The sequence below is a fragment of the Stomoxys calcitrans genome, chromosome 2, assembly GCF_963082655.1.
Source record: "Stomoxys calcitrans chromosome 2, idStoCalc2.1, whole genome shotgun sequence".
Classification (NCBI taxonomy): domain Eukaryota; kingdom Metazoa; phylum Arthropoda; class Insecta; order Diptera; family Muscidae; genus Stomoxys; species Stomoxys calcitrans.
Genome location: NC_081553.1, coordinates 56,359,267 through 56,377,922, shown reverse-complemented (window position 1 = coordinate 56,377,922; position 18,656 = coordinate 56,359,267). Strand labels below are relative to the sequence as shown.

The 18,656-nt window shown below is 38.7% G+C and overlaps 1 protein-coding gene across 1 annotated transcript; it reads right to left on the bottom strand.

The window, feature by feature from the left end:
• Window positions 1-3,921: 3,921 nt before the first annotated feature.
• Window positions 3,922-10,229, bottom strand: LOC106096212 (D-beta-hydroxybutyrate dehydrogenase, mitochondrial). The gene is made up of 4 exons (XM_013263855.2): window positions 10,019-10,229; window positions 4,727-5,126; window positions 4,300-4,661; window positions 3,922-4,236 (listed from the first exon to the last, which is right to left on the bottom strand). Exons 1-4 carry the CDS (start codon window positions 10,120-10,122, stop codon window positions 4,089-4,091), a joined length of 1,014 nt encoding a protein of 337 aa, XP_013119309.1. The 5' UTR covers window positions 10,123-10,229; the 3' UTR covers window positions 3,922-4,088.
• Window positions 10,230-18,656: the final 8,427 nt, after the last annotated feature.

Genomic DNA, 18,656 nt, shown 5'->3' with positions numbered 1-18,656 from the left:
GCTTTGGTGCAAGATCGTGTGCCTTTTGGAGCTTGTAAGGCTTTACCATGAGACCCTTTTTCCAAATATTTTGTGGCGTTTTACTGGACATTTTGAGATTTTCAGCCATTTGACCGCCACTATGGCGTGGAGTTGGTAAAAAATAAAGCCAACCATTTCCGGTGTTGTTACAGTCTTTTTTTTGGACAACCACCATTGCGTTTGGCAACGCTACCAGTGTCATTATAACGATTTATAATGCGATAACCAACATTTTTTCGCTTTGAGGTGTTTAACTTTGTCAACAATAGCCGATTGTGATTTTCTATTATTACGCTTGATCTCCATCACCAATAACTTTCTTTAACAAAAAAATTCAGAAGCAAATGCTTTTGGTGGCTTCTAAAAAATGTAATTGGCTATCCTCTTGTACACTGCTCATTATATACTGAAGTTCCAATAATAGGGTGTGCGTTTTTCTAGGCAACGACATATTCTATAAACATAAATCCCTTTATTCCGGTTGGCGATGGCGTAGTCGAATGTCGAAATTTTTACAAAATGGTATTATGGTTGTCGAAGACGAAAATTCGTTTACATTTTTGGTATCACATAAATCGAATTCGACTGTCAAATTTGACGAAAACCGATCGATATATAAACTACATCGCGTATGTTTATCGAAAGAGTATGGAACCTATTTTTATATTATTTTTAACCCTCCACCAAAGGATGGGGGTATACTAATTTCGTCATTCCGTTTGTAACACCTCGAAATATGCGTCTAAGACCCCTTAATGTATATATATTCTTGATCGTCTCGTCGTTCTGAATCGATCTAGCCATGTCCGTCTGTCTGTCGAAAGCACGCAAATACTTCCTATTAGTTTAGGTCGGTTGGGATTGTAAATAGGCCAAATCGGTCTATGTTTTAATACAGCTGCCATATAAACCGATCTTGGGTCTTGACTTCTTGAGTTTCTAGAGCGCGTAATTCTTATCCGATTTGGCAGAAATTTTGCAAGTGATGTTTTTGTATTACTTTTGACAACTGAGCCAGGTATGGTCTAAATCGGTTGATAATCTGGATAATCTGATATAGCTGCCATATAAACCGACCTTGGGTCTTGACTTCTAGAGCTTCTAGAGGGCACAATTTAGCATGAAGTGTTCTGCTATGACTCCCAGCAACTGTGCCAAGTATAGTCTAAATCAGCCATAATGTGATGTAGCCGCCATATAAACTGATCTCCCTATTAGACTTCTTGAACCTCTAGAGGGCACAATTCCTAACCGATTTGGCTTAAAATTTGCACGACGTGTTTTGTTATGACTTCCAACAATTGTGCTATGTATGGTTTAAATCGTTTCATAACCTGATATAGCTGCCATATAAACCGATCTACGGAGGCCACCGTAGCGCAGAGGTTAGCATGTCCGCTTATGACGCTGAACGCCTGGGTTCGAATACTGGCGAGACCATCAAAAAAGCGGTGGTTTTCCCCTCCTAATGCTGGCAACATTTGTGAGGTACTATGCCATGTAAAACTTCTCTCCAAAGAGGTGTCGCCCTGCTGCACGCCGTTCTGACTCGGGTATAAAAAGGAGGGCCCTTACCATTGAGCTTAAACATGAATTGAACTGCCCTCATTGATATGTGGCACTGTTCCTTAGTGTAATGTTCATGGGCAAAATTTGCAATTTACATAAAACGATCTTGGGTCTTGATTTCTTGATCTTCTAGAGGGCGCAATTCTTATCCGATTTGGCAAAGTATGGTCTAAATCGGTTTATAACTTAATATAGCTGCCATATAAACCGATCTCCCAGTTTGACTTTTTGAGCCTCTGGAGGGCGCAATTATTACTGTATTTGCCTAAAATTTTGGAGTTGGTATTTTTCTATGAAAATGTCATTCAAAGAACTTGACAAATGCGATCCATGGTGGAGGGTATATAAGATTCGGCCCGGCCGAACTTAGCACGCTTTTACTTGTTTTTATTTACCACAATATTTTTCTATACCATGAAATGCGATATTCGCCTTCGACTATGACTGCTGTCGATTTTCGACAACAGGAATAAGGGTGAATATTGCATATACCTTTTTAGCGTGTCGTCTCTTGTCATACAAAGTTCATCTAGTAACCCATAGACTTCTACAGCCTTGCTATCGCTTGGCAGTGATAGTTATTTTGGCGCCACCGTGTCGCATCCCGGTGTGAACTTCATAATAATTATAGGCGGTGGTTATCCCCTTACTAATGCTGGCAACATTTGTGAGATATCCTGCCATGTTAAAATTTTTCTACAAAGTTGTGCTGCTAGCGGCATGCCATTCGGACTTAGCAAAAAAAGGAGGCCCCTTAATCATAGAGCTTAAACTTTAATCTGACTGCACTTATTGGTATGAGAGAAGTATTCCCTGTACCTAAATGGAATGTTCATGGAAAATTTTGGTTAGGTTAGGTTGAAAAGAGGGTGCAGATATTAATCCGCCTCAACTATAAAGTAATCTCTAAAACAGAAAATTTCAAGCTAGGAATTCCGTGCTACTTACAAAATGCTAATTGTTTTCCATGCCACTCCCCTAAGTTGGTTCATGTCTGGTATTGTGTCTCCACCTAAGTGCCGGTATCTGTTAGACGCGAAAGCCAGGCAATGACAAAGGAAATGCTCCAACGTCTCATCATCTTCCCCGCATGCCCTACACATGCTATCACTTGCCGCACCGATGTTTGCATAAGTGAGCTCGTAGTCTTATGTGTCCCGTCATGATACCAATAGCTATACTGATCTCCTTCTTGCTTCCTTTCAGCAATAGCCTCATCTTCTCACGATCTGGATCCCCTCATAGGATTTTCGCCGTCCTAACGACCGTTTTGCTGTTTCACAATGTTGCATGCGCATTCGTTGGCCACTCCCTTAACTCGGACTGCGTCCAGCCGAAAGGCTTCGGGTTAACCAAGTTTATTGACGGCAGTCCTCTGGCCTTCACCGCCAAATCGTCTGCCCTTTCATTTCCCCTTACTCCGTTATGGCCCGGCACCCAAACGATGCGGATTTTGACATCCTCAGAGAAGGCGTTAATCTCCTTCTTACACTGCAAGACTTTTCGTGACCTTACCGTCCTGCTTGTTATTGCCCTTATGGCAATTTAACTCTCGGTAAAGATGTTCACACTCGACGTTCTCGCGTAAGCACCGCACCACTTCACGCATTCCGGATCTCCGCCTGCAGGATCGTATTATGGTTAGGCAGTCTAAAACAGATCTCAGTCCCTGGGTTCTCAATGGAGACCCCCAGGCCCACTCTGTCCTCTAGCTTTGATCCATCCGTGTAACATGATCTTCCAGATGGCAATACTAGGGTTCCGTCAATCCAACACTGTGCCGATGGAAGCAATGCCTCGCACCCGACTTCAAGGTTCATCTCGGGTATCCGATCGGAAACCTCTTTCATTCCTTCCAGGTTTACTATCGTCGCCTCGATTATACCGCGATGATATGAGCTGCTAGCATTCTCCCATCGCCTGAAGTCTCATAGCCGCAGTGGCTGCCTCACACTTAATCTGTATTTCTATGGGTCGGATATTTAGAATAATCTCCAGTGCCCTAGTGGGCGTGGACCTCATCGCTCCGCCTATGCCAAGATAACATGTTCTCTGAACCTGTTGTATGGTCCTTATGTTACACTTTTTCTCCATAGCAGTCCACCAAACTACTGAGGCGTATATAAGTATTGGTCTAATCACGCTTCTATAGAGCATGGAAAATTGAGTAGTAGATACTTTTTTTTTGTTTAGTTCCTTGGAAAGTTTCAATATTTCAAAAAGACACCAATTTCCGATCTATTCTAATAAAATAAATGAGCCACACTTCACTCAAACCATTGAATGTTTAAGCTTTTCCCCCCGCTTATATTGATTATTTTTATACTATCATTGTTTTTAGATATGAGTATAATTTCGTTTTTATTACTCCCAAAAATTGTTCTTAAAATCTAGATACAAACGTACATATTTATACAACTAAAACGCAAAAATAATAAAACAAATATTAAAAAAAAATAATGAAAAAAAAAACACAATGTGTATGAAAAAGTAATTTCTTAATTATTTTGCAGACAGTTCTTTTCCGCAGATGATTGCAATTCTTGTTGTACCTGACGATAGGTAGGCATGGCACAGAATTTCACACACAACCAATCCACCAAAGGAGTGGGACAGACTCGGAATAAGAAGCGATAAAATTTATAGCTTAAACGAAGAACATATGTAACAATAAGAGATTGGAAATTTTTTTCTCCAATAGCAACTTACCGCCAAGGCTCGTGTATGTACATCGCCTTAGGTTGACTGCTGGTCAAGGAGTCTTTAAATTTGTTTAACAAATCCAAATCATTGACAGCATTTGGTGGTTTAAAACCAGAAATCACAGTTAAGTAATCATTGAAACGCTTAAAATAGTGGGCATAGAATTCACGTTGCTCCTGGTTGAATGCTTCATACATGGCTTTGGCATGTTCCTGCTGGCGAGCCGATATATTGCTGGATGTTACAAATGAACCAGGTATGAAATTGATGACCTCCACACCATATTGGCTCATTTCCATGCGCAAGGAATCGGTCCAGCAGCGTAAACCAGCTTTTGAGGCAGCATATGGTGATAAGGCAGGCAAAGCCTTTACATAAAAAATGAAAATTGTTTTTTATACAATTTTATTTTTTTCAAAATTCATAAACCTACCTGTAAACCACAATGACTTGTTACATTTATGATGCGAGCCTGATGCTGTCGCACGAGTGGCATTAATACTTTGGTCAATCTCATTGTCCCCAATAAATTTACATTTATTTGCATTTCAATTTGTTGCCATGTTTGCCATTCATATTCGCCAAAGCACATAGCGCCCGCATTATTCACCAGCGCTGTGAATTGATAATCGTTGCGTTCTCCACTCAACATCTCCTCCAAATAGGTTTGAATACGTTCTATACTTTCCGGTTGAAGTAAATCCAATTCTATGGTTATCATACGTTTGGGATCATTCAGGTGCTGTAACATTTTCGCGCCTGCAGAGTTGACATTGTGACAGGCCGAGATAACGGTCATATTCAGAGAATGGCAGTACAAGGCCAGGGAGAATCTGAAAGGCAGATTTTTGTTATATAGAAAATGACGAATAACAAATAGTTTAAAAAAAGAACTCAGAATACCAATGGTCAAACAGTGCGTACTTTAAAATGTAATAAATAAATTTTGCCGTTTTGTTTATGGAACTCCATCTGCGCTATCTCATGTGACAAAATAAACTAAACAAGTAAAAGCCGGGAATGTTCGGCCGGGCCGAATCTTGGGAACCCACCATCATGGATTCTGCCAAAAATTTATACAAAATAATTTTAGTTGAAGGGCATAGTTTTATTCTATTGGGTTGCCCAAAAAGTAATTGCGGATTTTTTAAAAGAAAGTAAATGCATTTTTAATAATAACTTAGAATAACCTTTAATCAAATATACTTTTTTTACACTTTTTTTCTGATAAATGACAGAAGAAAGAATGCAATTACAGAGTCACAAGCTGTGAAAAAATTTGTCAACGCCGACTATATGAAAAATCCGCAATTTCTTTTTGGGCAACCCAATACATACCAAACTTCTGTCAAGCCAGCAAAAATTAAAGCTCTAGGAACCGAACAAGGGTGATAGAGATAGGAGCTATGTCAAGTTCTTGATCGATTTGAACTGTACTTGGCACAATTATCATAAGAGAACACTATGTGCTAAATTTCAGCCAAATCGGACAAAAATTGCGGCTTCCAGCGGCTCAAGAAGTCAAATCGGGAGATCGGTTTATATGGGAGCTATATCAGATTACGGACCGATTTAAACCGCACTTGGCATATTTGTTGGAGGTCATAACAAAACACTAATGGAAAATTTCACCCAAATCGGATGAAAACTGTGGCTTCCAGGGGCTCAAGAAATCAAATCGGGAGATCGGTTTATATAGGAGCTATCTAAGGTTACGGACCGATTTTAACCATACTTAGCACAGTTGTTGGAAGTCATAAAAAAACACTATATGCAAAAATTTAGCCAAATCGGAAGAAAATTGAAGCTTCCAGAGGCTTAAGAAGCCCAATCGGGTGATCGGTTTATATGGGAGCTATATCAGGTTTATTACCGATTTGGATAGAACTTTGCACGATTGTAAAAATTCTTAGCAGAACCCTATATGCAAAATTTCAGACAAATCGGACAAAAATTGCAGCTTTCAGGGGCTCCAGAAGTCAAATGGGGAGATCGGTTATATGGGACCTATATCAGGTTCTTGACTGATATGGACCGAACTTGGCACAATTGTAAAAAGACTTAACAGAACCATATGTGCAAAATTTCAGTCAAATCGGACAAAAATTATAGCTTCCAGGGGCTCAAGAAGTCAAATGGGGAGATCGGTTATATATAGGAGCTATATCAGGCTCTTGACCGATTTGGACCGTACTTGTCACAGTTGTTGAAAGTTATAATAGAATACCGCATGCGAAGTTTCAGCTAAATCAGGTTATAATTGCGGCTTCCAGGGGCTCAAGAAGTCAGATTGGGAGATCGGTTTATATGGGCACTTTATCCAAATCCGAACCGATATGGCCCATTTACAATCCCCAACGATCTACATCAATATTAAATATCTGTGCAAAATTTCAAGTGGCTAGCTTTACGCGTTCGATCGCTATGGTGATTTCAACATACCGATGGACGGACATGGCTAGATCGACTCATAAAATCGAGGCGACCAAGAATATATTGGGTTGCCCAAAAAGTAATTGCGGATTTTTCATATAGTCGGCGTTGACAAATTTTTTCACAGCTTGTGACTCTGTAATTGCATTCTTTCTTCTGTCAGTTATCAGCTGTTACTTTTAGCTTGCTTTAGAAAAAAAGTGTAAAAAAAGTATATTTGATTAAAGTTCATTCTAAGTTTTATTAAAAATGCATTTACTTTCTTTTAAAAAATCCGCAATTACTTTTTGGGCAACCCAATATATACTTTATGGGGTCTTATGGGGTCGTAGAATAATATTTCGAGGTGTTACAAACGGAATGTCTAGGTTAGTATACCCCCTTCCTATGTGGTGGGTTAAAAACAATTTTTAAATAATTGTAACTATTTCCTTGTTATAACAGCGTGCTAAATTCGGCTGGGCCGAATCTTATATACCCTCCACCATAGATCGCATTTGTCGAGTTCTTTTCCCGATATCTCTTTTTAGGCAAACAAAGGATAAGTTATGGTCCGACTTAGACCATAATTGAATTGAATGTTAGAGACCATAGTCGAAGCCATTGTGTAAAATTTCAGCTAATTCGAGTAAGAATTTCGCCCTTTAGGGGCTTAAGAAGTAAAATAGAGAGATCGGTTTATATGGGAGCTGTATCAGGCTACAGACCGATTCAGACCATATTTGACACGTATATTGAAGTTCATGGGAGAAACCATTGTACTAAAATTTCAGCCAAATCGGATAATAATTACGCCCTCTGGAGGGTCAAGAAGTCAAGATCCCAGATCGGTTTAAATGGCAGCTATATCAGGTTATGGATTGATTTGAACCATACTTAGCACAGTTGTTAGAAGTCATAACAAAACACGTCATGCAAAATTTCAGCCAAATCGGATAATAATTGCGCCCTCTAGTGGCTCAAGAAGTCAATTACGCCCTCTGGAGGGTCAAGAAGTAAAGATCCCAGATCGGTTTAAATGGAAGCTATATCAGGTTATGGATCGATTTGAACTATACTTAGCACAGTTGTTGGAAGTCATAACAAAACACGTCATGCAAAATTTCAGCCAAATCGGATAATAATTGCGTTCTCTAATGGCTCAAGAAGTCAAGAACCCAGATAGGTTTATATGACAGCTATATCAGGATATGAACATATTTCAACCATACTCAGCACAGTTGTTGGAAGTCATAATAAAACACCTCATGCAAAATTTCACCCAAACCAGAAAAGAATTATGCCCTCGAGTGGCTCAAGAAGTCAAGATGGACCGATTTAGTCCATTTACAATCCCAACCGACCTACACTAATAAGAAGTATTTGTGTAAAATTTCAACCGGCTAGCTTTACTCCTTCGAAAGTAAGCTTTCGACAGACAAACGGACGGACATGGCTAGATCGACTTAAAATGTCATGACGATCAAGAATATATATACTTTATGGGGTCTTAGACGAATATTTCGAGGAGCTACAAACAGAATGACGAAATTAGTATACCCCCATCCTATGGTGGAGGGTATAAAAAAAAGATGTTTCAAATTTGTATACCCACCACCATAGGATGGGGTTATACCAATCTAATCATTCCGTTTGTAACACCTCGAAATATTGATCTAGGACCCCATAAAGTATATATATATATATCTTGATCGTCTTGAAATTCTGATTCGAACTAGCCATGTCCGTCCGTCCGTCTGTCAAAATCACGATACCGGTCGAACGCGTAGAGCTAGCCGCTTGAAATTTTGTAAAGTAACTTTATATTGATGTAGATCGTTGGGGATAGCAAATGGGCCATATCGGTTCTGATTTGGATATAGCTCCCATATAAAACGATCTCCCGATTTGATTCTTGAGCCTAGGAAGCCACAATTTTGTCCGATTTGGCTAAAATTTTCGATATAGTTTTCTGTTATGACTTTCAACCACTGTGCGAAGTACGGTCTAAATCGTTCAAGAACCTGATATAGCTCTCATACAAACCGATCTCCAGATTTGACTTCTTGAGCCCCAGGAAGCCGCGATCTTCATTCGATTTGGTTGAAATTTTGTATACAGTGTTCCGTTATGACTTCCAACAAATGTGCCAAAAACGGTTCAAATCGGTCAAGAACATGATATAGCTACCATATAAACCGATGTCCCGATTTGACTTCTTGTTCTGTTATGACTTTCAACCACTGTGCGAAGTACGGTCTAAATCGTTCAAGAACCTGATATAGCTCTCATACAAACCGATCTCCCGATTTGACTTCTTGAGCCGCAGGAAGCGACAATTGTTGTCCGATTTGACTAAAATTTTGCACATAGTTTTCGGTTATGACTTTCAACAACTGTGCAAAGTACGGTATAAATTGGTCAAGAACCTGATATAGTTCTCATATAAACCGATCTCCCGATTTGACTTCTTGAGCCCCAGGAAGCCGCAATTTTTGTCCAATTTGGCTGAAATTTTGCACATAATGTTCTGTTATGACTTTCAACAACTGTGCGAAGTACGGTTCAAATCAGTCAAGAACCTGATATAGCTATCATATAAACCGATTTCCCGATTTGACTTCTTGATCCCTTACAAGTTGCAATTTTTATCCGATTTGGCTGAAATTTTGCATATAGTGTTCTGTCATCACTTCCAACAACTGCCATGACTCCCGTTATGACTCTCAACAACCCAGTACCAATTTGGTCTATAACTAGATATAGCTCCTATATTTTAGCAGAATCCATGGTCAAGGGATGTGCACATTGCCTAGGTTTGAGTACTCCCCATCGAAGGGGAGTGTTCGGCCACTAGGGAGGTTCACGGGCCTTTGCCCCAAAAACGGACTTCAGATTTGTGTTCCTGGTGTTCCACCCACATCTGCCAAATAAAGGGGGGTTTTTTAGCCTTGATCTTTTTGGCAACACTGGTTTTAACAGCTCACGCACGTTTCGTGTTTTGTTTTTTTTTTTTTTTTAATTGTTATGTGCTTTTTTCGAAAAACTTCCCTTTAGCTCTAAAATATCACCCTTTATAATTTTTTTGTACATTTTTTGTATTTTTAAATACTTTCTTAAACATCTATGAATTTTTTTAAAAACATTTCTCACATAAACAATTTTTTTTTTTTACAAAAATTTTTGTATTGTATTTTTTGTTTTGTTTTCATTTTCTGAAGTTATTTTTGCATATTCTATATAAACTTTTATTTTATTTATTTATTTTATTTTTTGTTGATCCCTTTTAAACTGAAGCAGAACACAAACTTACCCTAGGCCAGAATCACAGCCTGTAATTAATATGACATTGCGAGGTGTAACCTTGACCTGATGTGCACCCCAACCCAGTAAACGTTTGATAGCATGGCGCAGCATAATAGTTCACTAATCGGAATATTTTTGATCTATTCTGAAGAGTTTTTGCGCAATAACTCAGATCGTGCAAAAGGCCTTTGAACTTTTCTTTTGGAGAATGAACGAACGAACGACGTATGTACGTATGTATCTTTGTTTGGTGACTTTATTTTTGATGACTGGGTAAAAGGTATTTTTCAAGCTGAATAATACGTCGCGTTCTTATCAGTGGATGTCTAACTTGCATACTGAACTGACTGAAAATCCAAACAGTATAGACCATCAATTCCATTTAAAAAGGGCAGCAGCAGAAGCAGTGGCTGTAGCAGCAACAACCACAGTGACAGATGTCTTATAGGCCGACTTGTCAGGGACCCTATTGCGGACAAAACAAAATCCCAAGTCATGAGCATCATTTATCATTGACTCATTTCTCGTTGTCTTTTCTCACTCATACTTTCACTCATGTTGCGATTTGAGAAGGGGTTTTTTTGTGACTTTTTTTTAAATTGAAGAAATGCATCCAAAGGATTTCAATTGCCATCAATCATCTGAGATTTATGAAGAAAAGCGTGTGGGTTGGGTCGCTGTGGTTGGATTTTGGTGTTTTAGTTTTCGTCCCCATATCTTATTCAGAATGTGTAATGAACACCGGTTTGGTTTTGTGTTTCTGTTTTCGTTTCGTGTTTTATATTTCAATTTGTAATTTAATTTTTTTGTTTTTCAAGAATGTTTCTTCAAAAATACACTCGAAAAAAAAAACTGAAAATTTTATTTAATTTTTTATTTTCTTATGAGTGTTTTAAGCTTGAGAAAAAATAATTATTTAATTAATTAGAATAACGCGCAGTAGTCCAAAACGCCAAAAAGTGGAAACTTATAAACTTTTGAGATACATGTAAAGGCAAGGCATTAACTTTTAGAATTCTAGCAGATTGGACTATAAATTCTACGAAGAATCTTTCTCTCAAATACTCCAAATACTAACTTGTCTGCTCTCCAACCTAGTCTATTCTATTTGTATAACCCGGAAATATTGATCGGATACCCTATAAATGCAAATTTTGCCCATAAACACTCCACTAAGGAACGGGGGCAAACTTCTCACATATCAATGAGTGCAGTCCGATTCAAGGTTAAGCTCAATGATAAGGGACCTTCTTTTTATAGCCGATTCCGAATGGCGTGCCGCAACTTCTCTTTGGAGAGAAGTTTTACATGACATAGTACCTCACAAATGTTGCCAGCATTAGCAGGGGAAAACCAACGCTGACAATTTTTTCTGATGGTCTCGTCAGGATTCGAACCCAGGCGTTCAACGTCATAGGCGGACAAGCTAACCTCTGCGCTACGGTGGCCTCCCTATAAACTATATATAATTCTTGATTGTCTTGACATTCAAAGCCGATCTAGCATGTCTATCCGTCCGTCTTTCGAAATTTAGACGGACCGACGGACGGACGTTAGAATGAATAATGATATCCGCTTGAAATTTTGCACATATACATCATATCGGTTTAGGTCGCTCGGGGCTGCAAATGGGCGATATTGGTTTAGATTTAGATATAGATCCATGTAAAGTGGTCCTTCGATTTAACTTCTTGCGCCCCTAGAAGGCTCAATGTTTGTCCGATTTTGATGAAATTTTGCATAGAATATTTTGTTATGAATTCCAACATTTACGGTAAGTGAGGTCCAAATCGATGTAAATATAACCCGATAGAGATCCCATATAAACCGATCTCCTGATTTTAGTTCTTAAGCCTCTGTAAGCTGAAATTGTTATCGGATTAGGCTAAAATTTTGCACATGGTGTTCTGTTACGACATCCAACAACCGTGCCATGTACGGTTCAAATCCGTCGTTAACCTAATATAGCTCCTATACAAACCGATCTCCCGATATGACATCTTGAGCCCCTGGAAGTCGTAATTGTTATCCGATTTGGTTAAAATTTTACATGCGTTGTTTTATTACAACTTCCAACATCCATGGTCTATAACAAGATTTCCTGATTTGTCTTCTGAGTTCCATAGAAGTTTAATTTTTTTCCTGATTTTGTAGAAATTTGGTATACAAAGTCCGCCTATGACGCTGAAAGCCTGGTTTCGAATCCTGGCGAGAACATTAGAAACATTTTTGGCTGTGGTTATCCCTTCTTAATGCTGGCGACATTTGTGAGGAACTAGGCCATTGGAAAAAATAGTACACTCAGAGAAATTTATTAGTAAAAACAGCAAAAATGTTTGCTGTTACAACAGAAAGTTTGCTGAAAATGGGACAGCAGTAATTTGCTGCTAAAATAGCAAACATTTTTTGCTATTTTCATAAAGAAAAAACTCAACAAACCTTACAAGCATATAACGCAAACTTTTCCCAAATTTTCTACAACTTGCAATTTTTTTAATTAATAATTGACATTTTTTAACTTTTTTTAACAGCAGAAAATGTTTGTTGCTTTAGCAACAAATTACTGATGTCACATTTTCAGCAGAATTTCTGTTGTTATAGCAAATATTTGTGCTGTTTTAACTAACAAATTTCTCTGAGTGTGCGATTTTAACAAAAAATTAGCCACTAACAACAATTTTTTTTTTAATATATAGCAAATACCTCAACTGTTGTTTAGAAGTTCAAAACTTTTGTATGGGTTTTTATTTTTTTTTTAAAGTTTTAAATTTTTAATTTAATATCAGCAGACAGTGTTTGCTGATATCAGCAAACTAATTTCTCTGGGTGTATGACAGCCATGTAAAACACTTCTCTCCAAAGAGGCGTCGCACTGCGGCACGCCGTTCGGACGCGGCTATAAAAAGGAGGTCCCTTATCATTGAGCTTAAACTTGGATAGGACAAAATTCATAGACATGTGAGAAGGTTTTTTTTTTTACAAAGCTCTCATTTGCCATTCAACTAAGTTCATTTGTGGATATTTTTTGCATAATCCATGGTGATGGGTGCTTGGTTCGGCCTTCCCGGCCGAACTTATCAGGCTTTTTATGATTATAGTATAATTTTCGAGAGATGGCGTGGCTTTCGGTCTGCCTGCTTAATCCAAAGTAACATCTATTATTAGTCATATTTCAAAACTGGTGTCTTTGTGGCTCTGACTTTTTTTCAAATTCTAGTTCCGAACTTACTTTGTTCGCCCAGGTTCACATGTCAGACCGTTTGGTATTAAACGATTCGGTGAAGTCCTTTCCATTTTAACTGAGGAACGTGCGTCAGCTAGCGTCATTCTGCAAATCGTTTCAGTTTTGGCAAACTTAGAGATGCCTTGACATACCTTTGAACAAATAGGGCTTTCGAAGACGGTTTTTAAGTCGACGAAAATATGGTAAGTTTCTATCTGTTTTTCTTGGATCTTTATAGGATACGGCGTTTTGTGAATATTGGGTCTATGGTGGTTTTACCACACAACAACTAAAATTTTCTTGTATGCGATGGAAAGAAGGCTTATTTCTCTGTGGTTTTTGTGTCTCGTTTCTTGTGTACGAAACGTAGTATGCTGAGCTTACAATCATCGGGTGTGTGTGTGTGTCTACAGTTCATAAACAGTTCAGCCGGCAACCCATCGGCTCCTACTGCCTTGTTGTTCATCAGTCGCTCACTGACTTACTAGATGGTAAACATTCAAAACCACCATCTCTGTGGTTTTTGTGTCTCGTTTCTTGTGTACGAAACGTAGTATGCTGAGCTTACAATCATCGGGTGTGTGTGTGTGTCTACAGTTCATAAACAGTTCAGCCGGCAACCCATCGGCTCCTACTGCCTTGTTGTTCATCAGTCGCTCACTGACTTACTAGATGGTAAACATTCAAAACCACCATCTGGGATTTTGTTCTAAGGTATCCACGTCACTACCACGATCGGATACCAGCAGCTCGGAAAAAAGTTCTTTACCTATCCTAACCACGATATATAACTGTATAAGTTACTATAATTCTCTGCAGGAGGAGTGCCTGTATCAAAGCTATCGGTTTAATGTTTTATGCTTTGAGAACATTTTCGAACTTCATTCTGACTGTTGAACATATCTGACTCCTGAACATCTCATCTTTCCATTTATCTAAGTGTACTATTTGGACAACAAATCAGATAATAAATTAGGCTTCTAGGGGCTCAACAGGTCAAATGAGAGGATAGGTATATATGGGAGCCATATTCAATGGTTGGGTAATATTTGGAATGAAGAGATTGGTATAAATCCATACTATTGAGACTATGGTTAGGTTAGGGTAGGTTTAAGTGGCAGTCTATCATCAGACTCACTTAGACGTTTTCGTCCATTGTGATACCACAGGAACAGAAGAAGGAAATGCCTTCTAGTTCCTACCTTTGAACCATCTAGATCGCTTTAAAAAGCCCAGTAACTTGCGAATTTTCACATCCGCTAAATTAGGCAGGTTCTCAAAGAAATGAGAACCTAAAGTGGAACTCCTTCTAACTGCTAGTGCTGGACACACACACACAGGAGGTGCTCTGTAGTCTCTTCTTTCTCGATGTCCCCACAGCTTCTGTAAAAATTGTTGCAGGCAATCTTCAGTCTGTCAGCATGTTTTCCGATTAGACAGTGACCTGTCATGACGGACACAATGCCTGAGACGTCTGTTCTAGCCAATGACAGCAAAGCACTAGACTTCTTCAAGTCTAGATGACGTCTGTTCTAGCCAATGACAGCAAAACACTAGACCTCTTCAAGTCTAGATGAGGCCACATATTTTTGGAATGCTCACAGCCCCCTCTTTGTGACCATCTATTATTCGTTGCCCTCCGGGCCTGGTCCTGAAAACTAAGCTTACGTGTAGCTAGAGGCATACCCACAGATTCCAGTATCCCTGGAATGTGTAAGATAGTTTTTAGTCTCGTAAGCTTGTCCGCTTCAGTATTCCCTGGGATATCTCTGTGGCCCGGCACCCAGAACAGGTGAATTTTGAACTGTTCAGCTATCTCGTTGAGAGCGGTTTTTGTGTTCAGAAATACGTTCTCCAGGGATTTAAAGGCTGCCTGACTGTCTGAGAAGATATTTATGCCAATTGTCGTAATGACATTATATCTGAGCCATTCCACCACCTCCTTAATTGCAAGGTCCCCTTCTCGATACACACTGCAGTGGTCAGGGGGGACTCTAAAATCATGTCATGTCAGAATTGATCTTTTAATAAGACAAATAAGTTTAAACTTTTTTGCTTGACTGTTACTTTTGGAATAAAACAAAAAATGAATCATTTTCCCATGAACGTTTAGCTGTTCGCATTTTAGTCTTATTGGGTTTTTGCTACTCCCCTAAAACATTTGTACAAACATTCACTTGAATATTTTAAAAAAAAATTCGGGATCGAAATCCGGTCTGTGATACAAAAATATTTTTACTCATTGACTTGGGAGTCTAAGGGGAACCAACAAAAAAAAAAAAAACTCAAAACGTCGTCATGTGTGTTGAAATGAATGGGGGCGTTCCTTTTTTAAGTGGTCTCACATTACACCAGAGAATACACTCTGAAGTATAGTAATCTGTGTGTTTGATTACCTGTGTGTGCTTCAAACATTGAAACCCATGTAAAGAACAAACATTATTCTCATACAAGAGTGTTTAAAATAGAATTATTGTAGAATACAAATGTGTATGCAAAACAAGTGTAATTATCCTTGTATTTAGTTTAAAGTAAGAATACATATTGGGAGAGATCCTTTAAGTGGCAAGACGTTTATATGTGTTTTGATTACCCCCTGCTGATACAAATGTCATTTCCCCCTAAAGACAATATAGGTTTTAAGGGTACTTGATACAAATTGAAATAATAAGAAGGAAATATTGGGTTGCCCAAAAAGTAATTGCGGATTTTTCATATAATCGGCGTTGACAAATTTTTTCACAGCTTGTGACTCTGTAATTGCATTCTTTCTTCTGTCAGTTATCAGCTGTTACTTTTAGCTTGCTTTAGAAAAAAAGTGCAAAAAAAGTATATTTGATTAAAGTTCATTCTAAGCTTTATTAAAAATGCATTTACTTTCTTTTAAAAAATCCGCAATTACTTTTTGGGCAACCCAATATAACCAATTAAAACAAATGTTTGCTACAGCTTTATACATGCATGTATCTAAAACTAACCTAAAAATATAAACTATTTAGAATTTTTTTTTCTAAAAAAAATTTTTTTCTTTTTATATTTTTCTATGCTTTTTAAATATATCCCTACCAGTGTTGCCACTCAAGAAAATTATTTCCTACCAAAATTTAAGAAAAATCCTACTTAACCCGACCAAAACCTACCAAATGTTTAAAAGCCAAAAATGCGGTCTATGTATTTATACCCACTATCGTAACGTTGCCCATTTCGTCATTCCGTTTGCAATACATTAAATTCTCCACTTTTAATCCTACTGTGTAAACATACTATAATTGTGTGCGAAAAAATAGCGGCAGCGACTGGACAGACAAATAAAGGATTCTAAAGCGCGTAAGATAAAAGCTTAGTTTATGCTTTATAGCAATTTTTTATTGCATATACACTGTTAAAACAATTCCCATTACGAAAATGTCAAACGTGTTCTGATATTTCGCAAGAAAGCACTATTGCCACAAAAAGTCCAGTTTTAGGTTGTGCGAAATAAAGTCAATTCTTTAAAAAATGTTTTCATTTCGTAAGAAGCTGTTACTTAAAGTGAATAAAAATTAGTTATTTGTTTGCAGAAATATTAAAACATGAATTTATGTTAAACATTTTATTTAAGTCTTTTTTTTCACGTAACCAACACGCAGGGGATGTCCCCTATATATGCAGTGCATTACGTTGGCAATTAGGAAAGTTAAGGGTTGGAGGGGGGAAAGAGGGAGTAGTGTATATTGATATTCGTCTTAAATTTCTGAACGGCAATGTCGGTGGGAAAGACATTAGCCGGAAGTCGATTCCACATACAAAGTTCAGACGAAAAATGAATTTTCTCGGTAATGCATTGTTCGGTCTACTGACCAATCAATTACAATCGGGTGTGAGTTCCTGTTAAGTCGACAGGGATAAGAAGACGAATATACCTCGAACACATCCGATGAAAATAACGATAGAGCAATACAACGCTACCCACATTCCGACGATGTTCAAGAGTAGCAATAGAGTTGGATACCCTACTGTCCCCAATCAACACCATCGCTCTCCGTTGAACCCGGTCAAGTAGCTCCAAGGATGATTTTGCAGCTCCTGCCCATATATTAGAGTTATATTCCATCCTCGGCCTGATGTAGGTAGTATAGATATTGAGAAGCTCAGAAAAGGTGAAATATTTCTTGCACCGCTTAAGAAAGCCCAAACACTTGAATGTGATACGTGTTTTGACAAACGGACATCACACTGTATCTTCATGCCCAGAACATCAAGAGCATCTGACTGTTCGATATCTATACCGTCGATAGATATCGACGATTGAAGTGGGTCACTGAATCGCTTGTGAGACAAACAAAAGCACTGCGTCCTCTGTGCATTAAAGTCTAGTCTGCTCATTCTACCCCACCCTAAAATGGCCAAAAAATCCTGGCAGAGCGTCTCATCCATAATGCACCTTCTGTCCACAATTTCTTAAGGACTGGGCCTATGGTGGAATGAATATGAATTACACAGACTTTTCCATCGGCAAATGAGTAGACTGGATTCGACCAATAGATCCAATAGATGGTCAATGAAAATAAGAAAAAGGGAAGGGGAAAAATGTATACTCATCTGATGAGAACCCATCTATACAATAACTCGTATAGTGCGATATCTGAGAAAGCTCGATATAAATCGAACGAAGTTATAACCGACTCCAAAGCGACAAGCTTCGGTAAAAGTGCACCGTGCCAGACCCTATCAAATGCCTTGGAGATATCCAGAGCCACGACCATGGTCTCACCAAACTAGTGGATAGAGAGACTCCATCGTTCCGACAAAAATGCCATTAGGTCTCCCGTAGAGCGATTTCTACGAAACCTATACTGTCTGTCGCTAAGAAGGCCATTGGGCTCAAAGTATCTGTATCTGACAAGATGGTGGTTAACCATACTCTCCATAACCTTGGAGAGCGCAGAGCATATCACAATTGGCCGGTGATTCGCAGGGTTGTTCGCCCCACCCTTTTTGCGGATGGACTGAACGTTCGCAACCTTCTAACCTTAGCCGGGAAACTCCCGCACGGTAAGCAAGGTTGAAAAGGTTGCGTAGAGGATGAGCAAGCGTCGAAATAAACTTAGAAAGCACAAGTGTTGATATTCCGTCCGGGCCCGGAGATTTATTAACGTCGAAATCCGCAAGGACACTTTAAATTCCACGTGTTCGAAAGTATATCTGAGGCATCGAACTAGGTACACTATCAATCACGGGGAGTGGTTAATTGCTAAACGGCAAGGAAGAATTTTCTGCAAACATTTCAGCCAGTGGATTAGCCTTATCAACCTCTGGTGCATCCAGAGGGATCTATATCTGAGACGAATGGGTCTGGCTGAGCAGTCAAACACTTGACGTGTCATGTAGTTCTAGGTCACAATCGGGACACACATCCTTCACGTTGGCATCGATCCTTGCT

Coding starts and splice junctions, on each gene's coding strand:
- LOC106096212 (XM_013263855.2), bottom strand. CDS start 10,122: ATGCTGCGCCATGCTATCAAACGTTTACTGGGTTGGGGTGCACATCAG. Junction 5,127..10,018: donor GGCTGTGATTCTGGCCTAGG/GTAAGTTTGTGT, acceptor TCTGCCTTTCAG/ATTCTCCCTGGCCTTGTACT. Junction 4,662..4,726: donor CAAGTCATTGTGGTTTACAG/GTAGGTTTATGA, acceptor TTTTATGTAAAG/GCTTTGCCTGCCTTATCACC.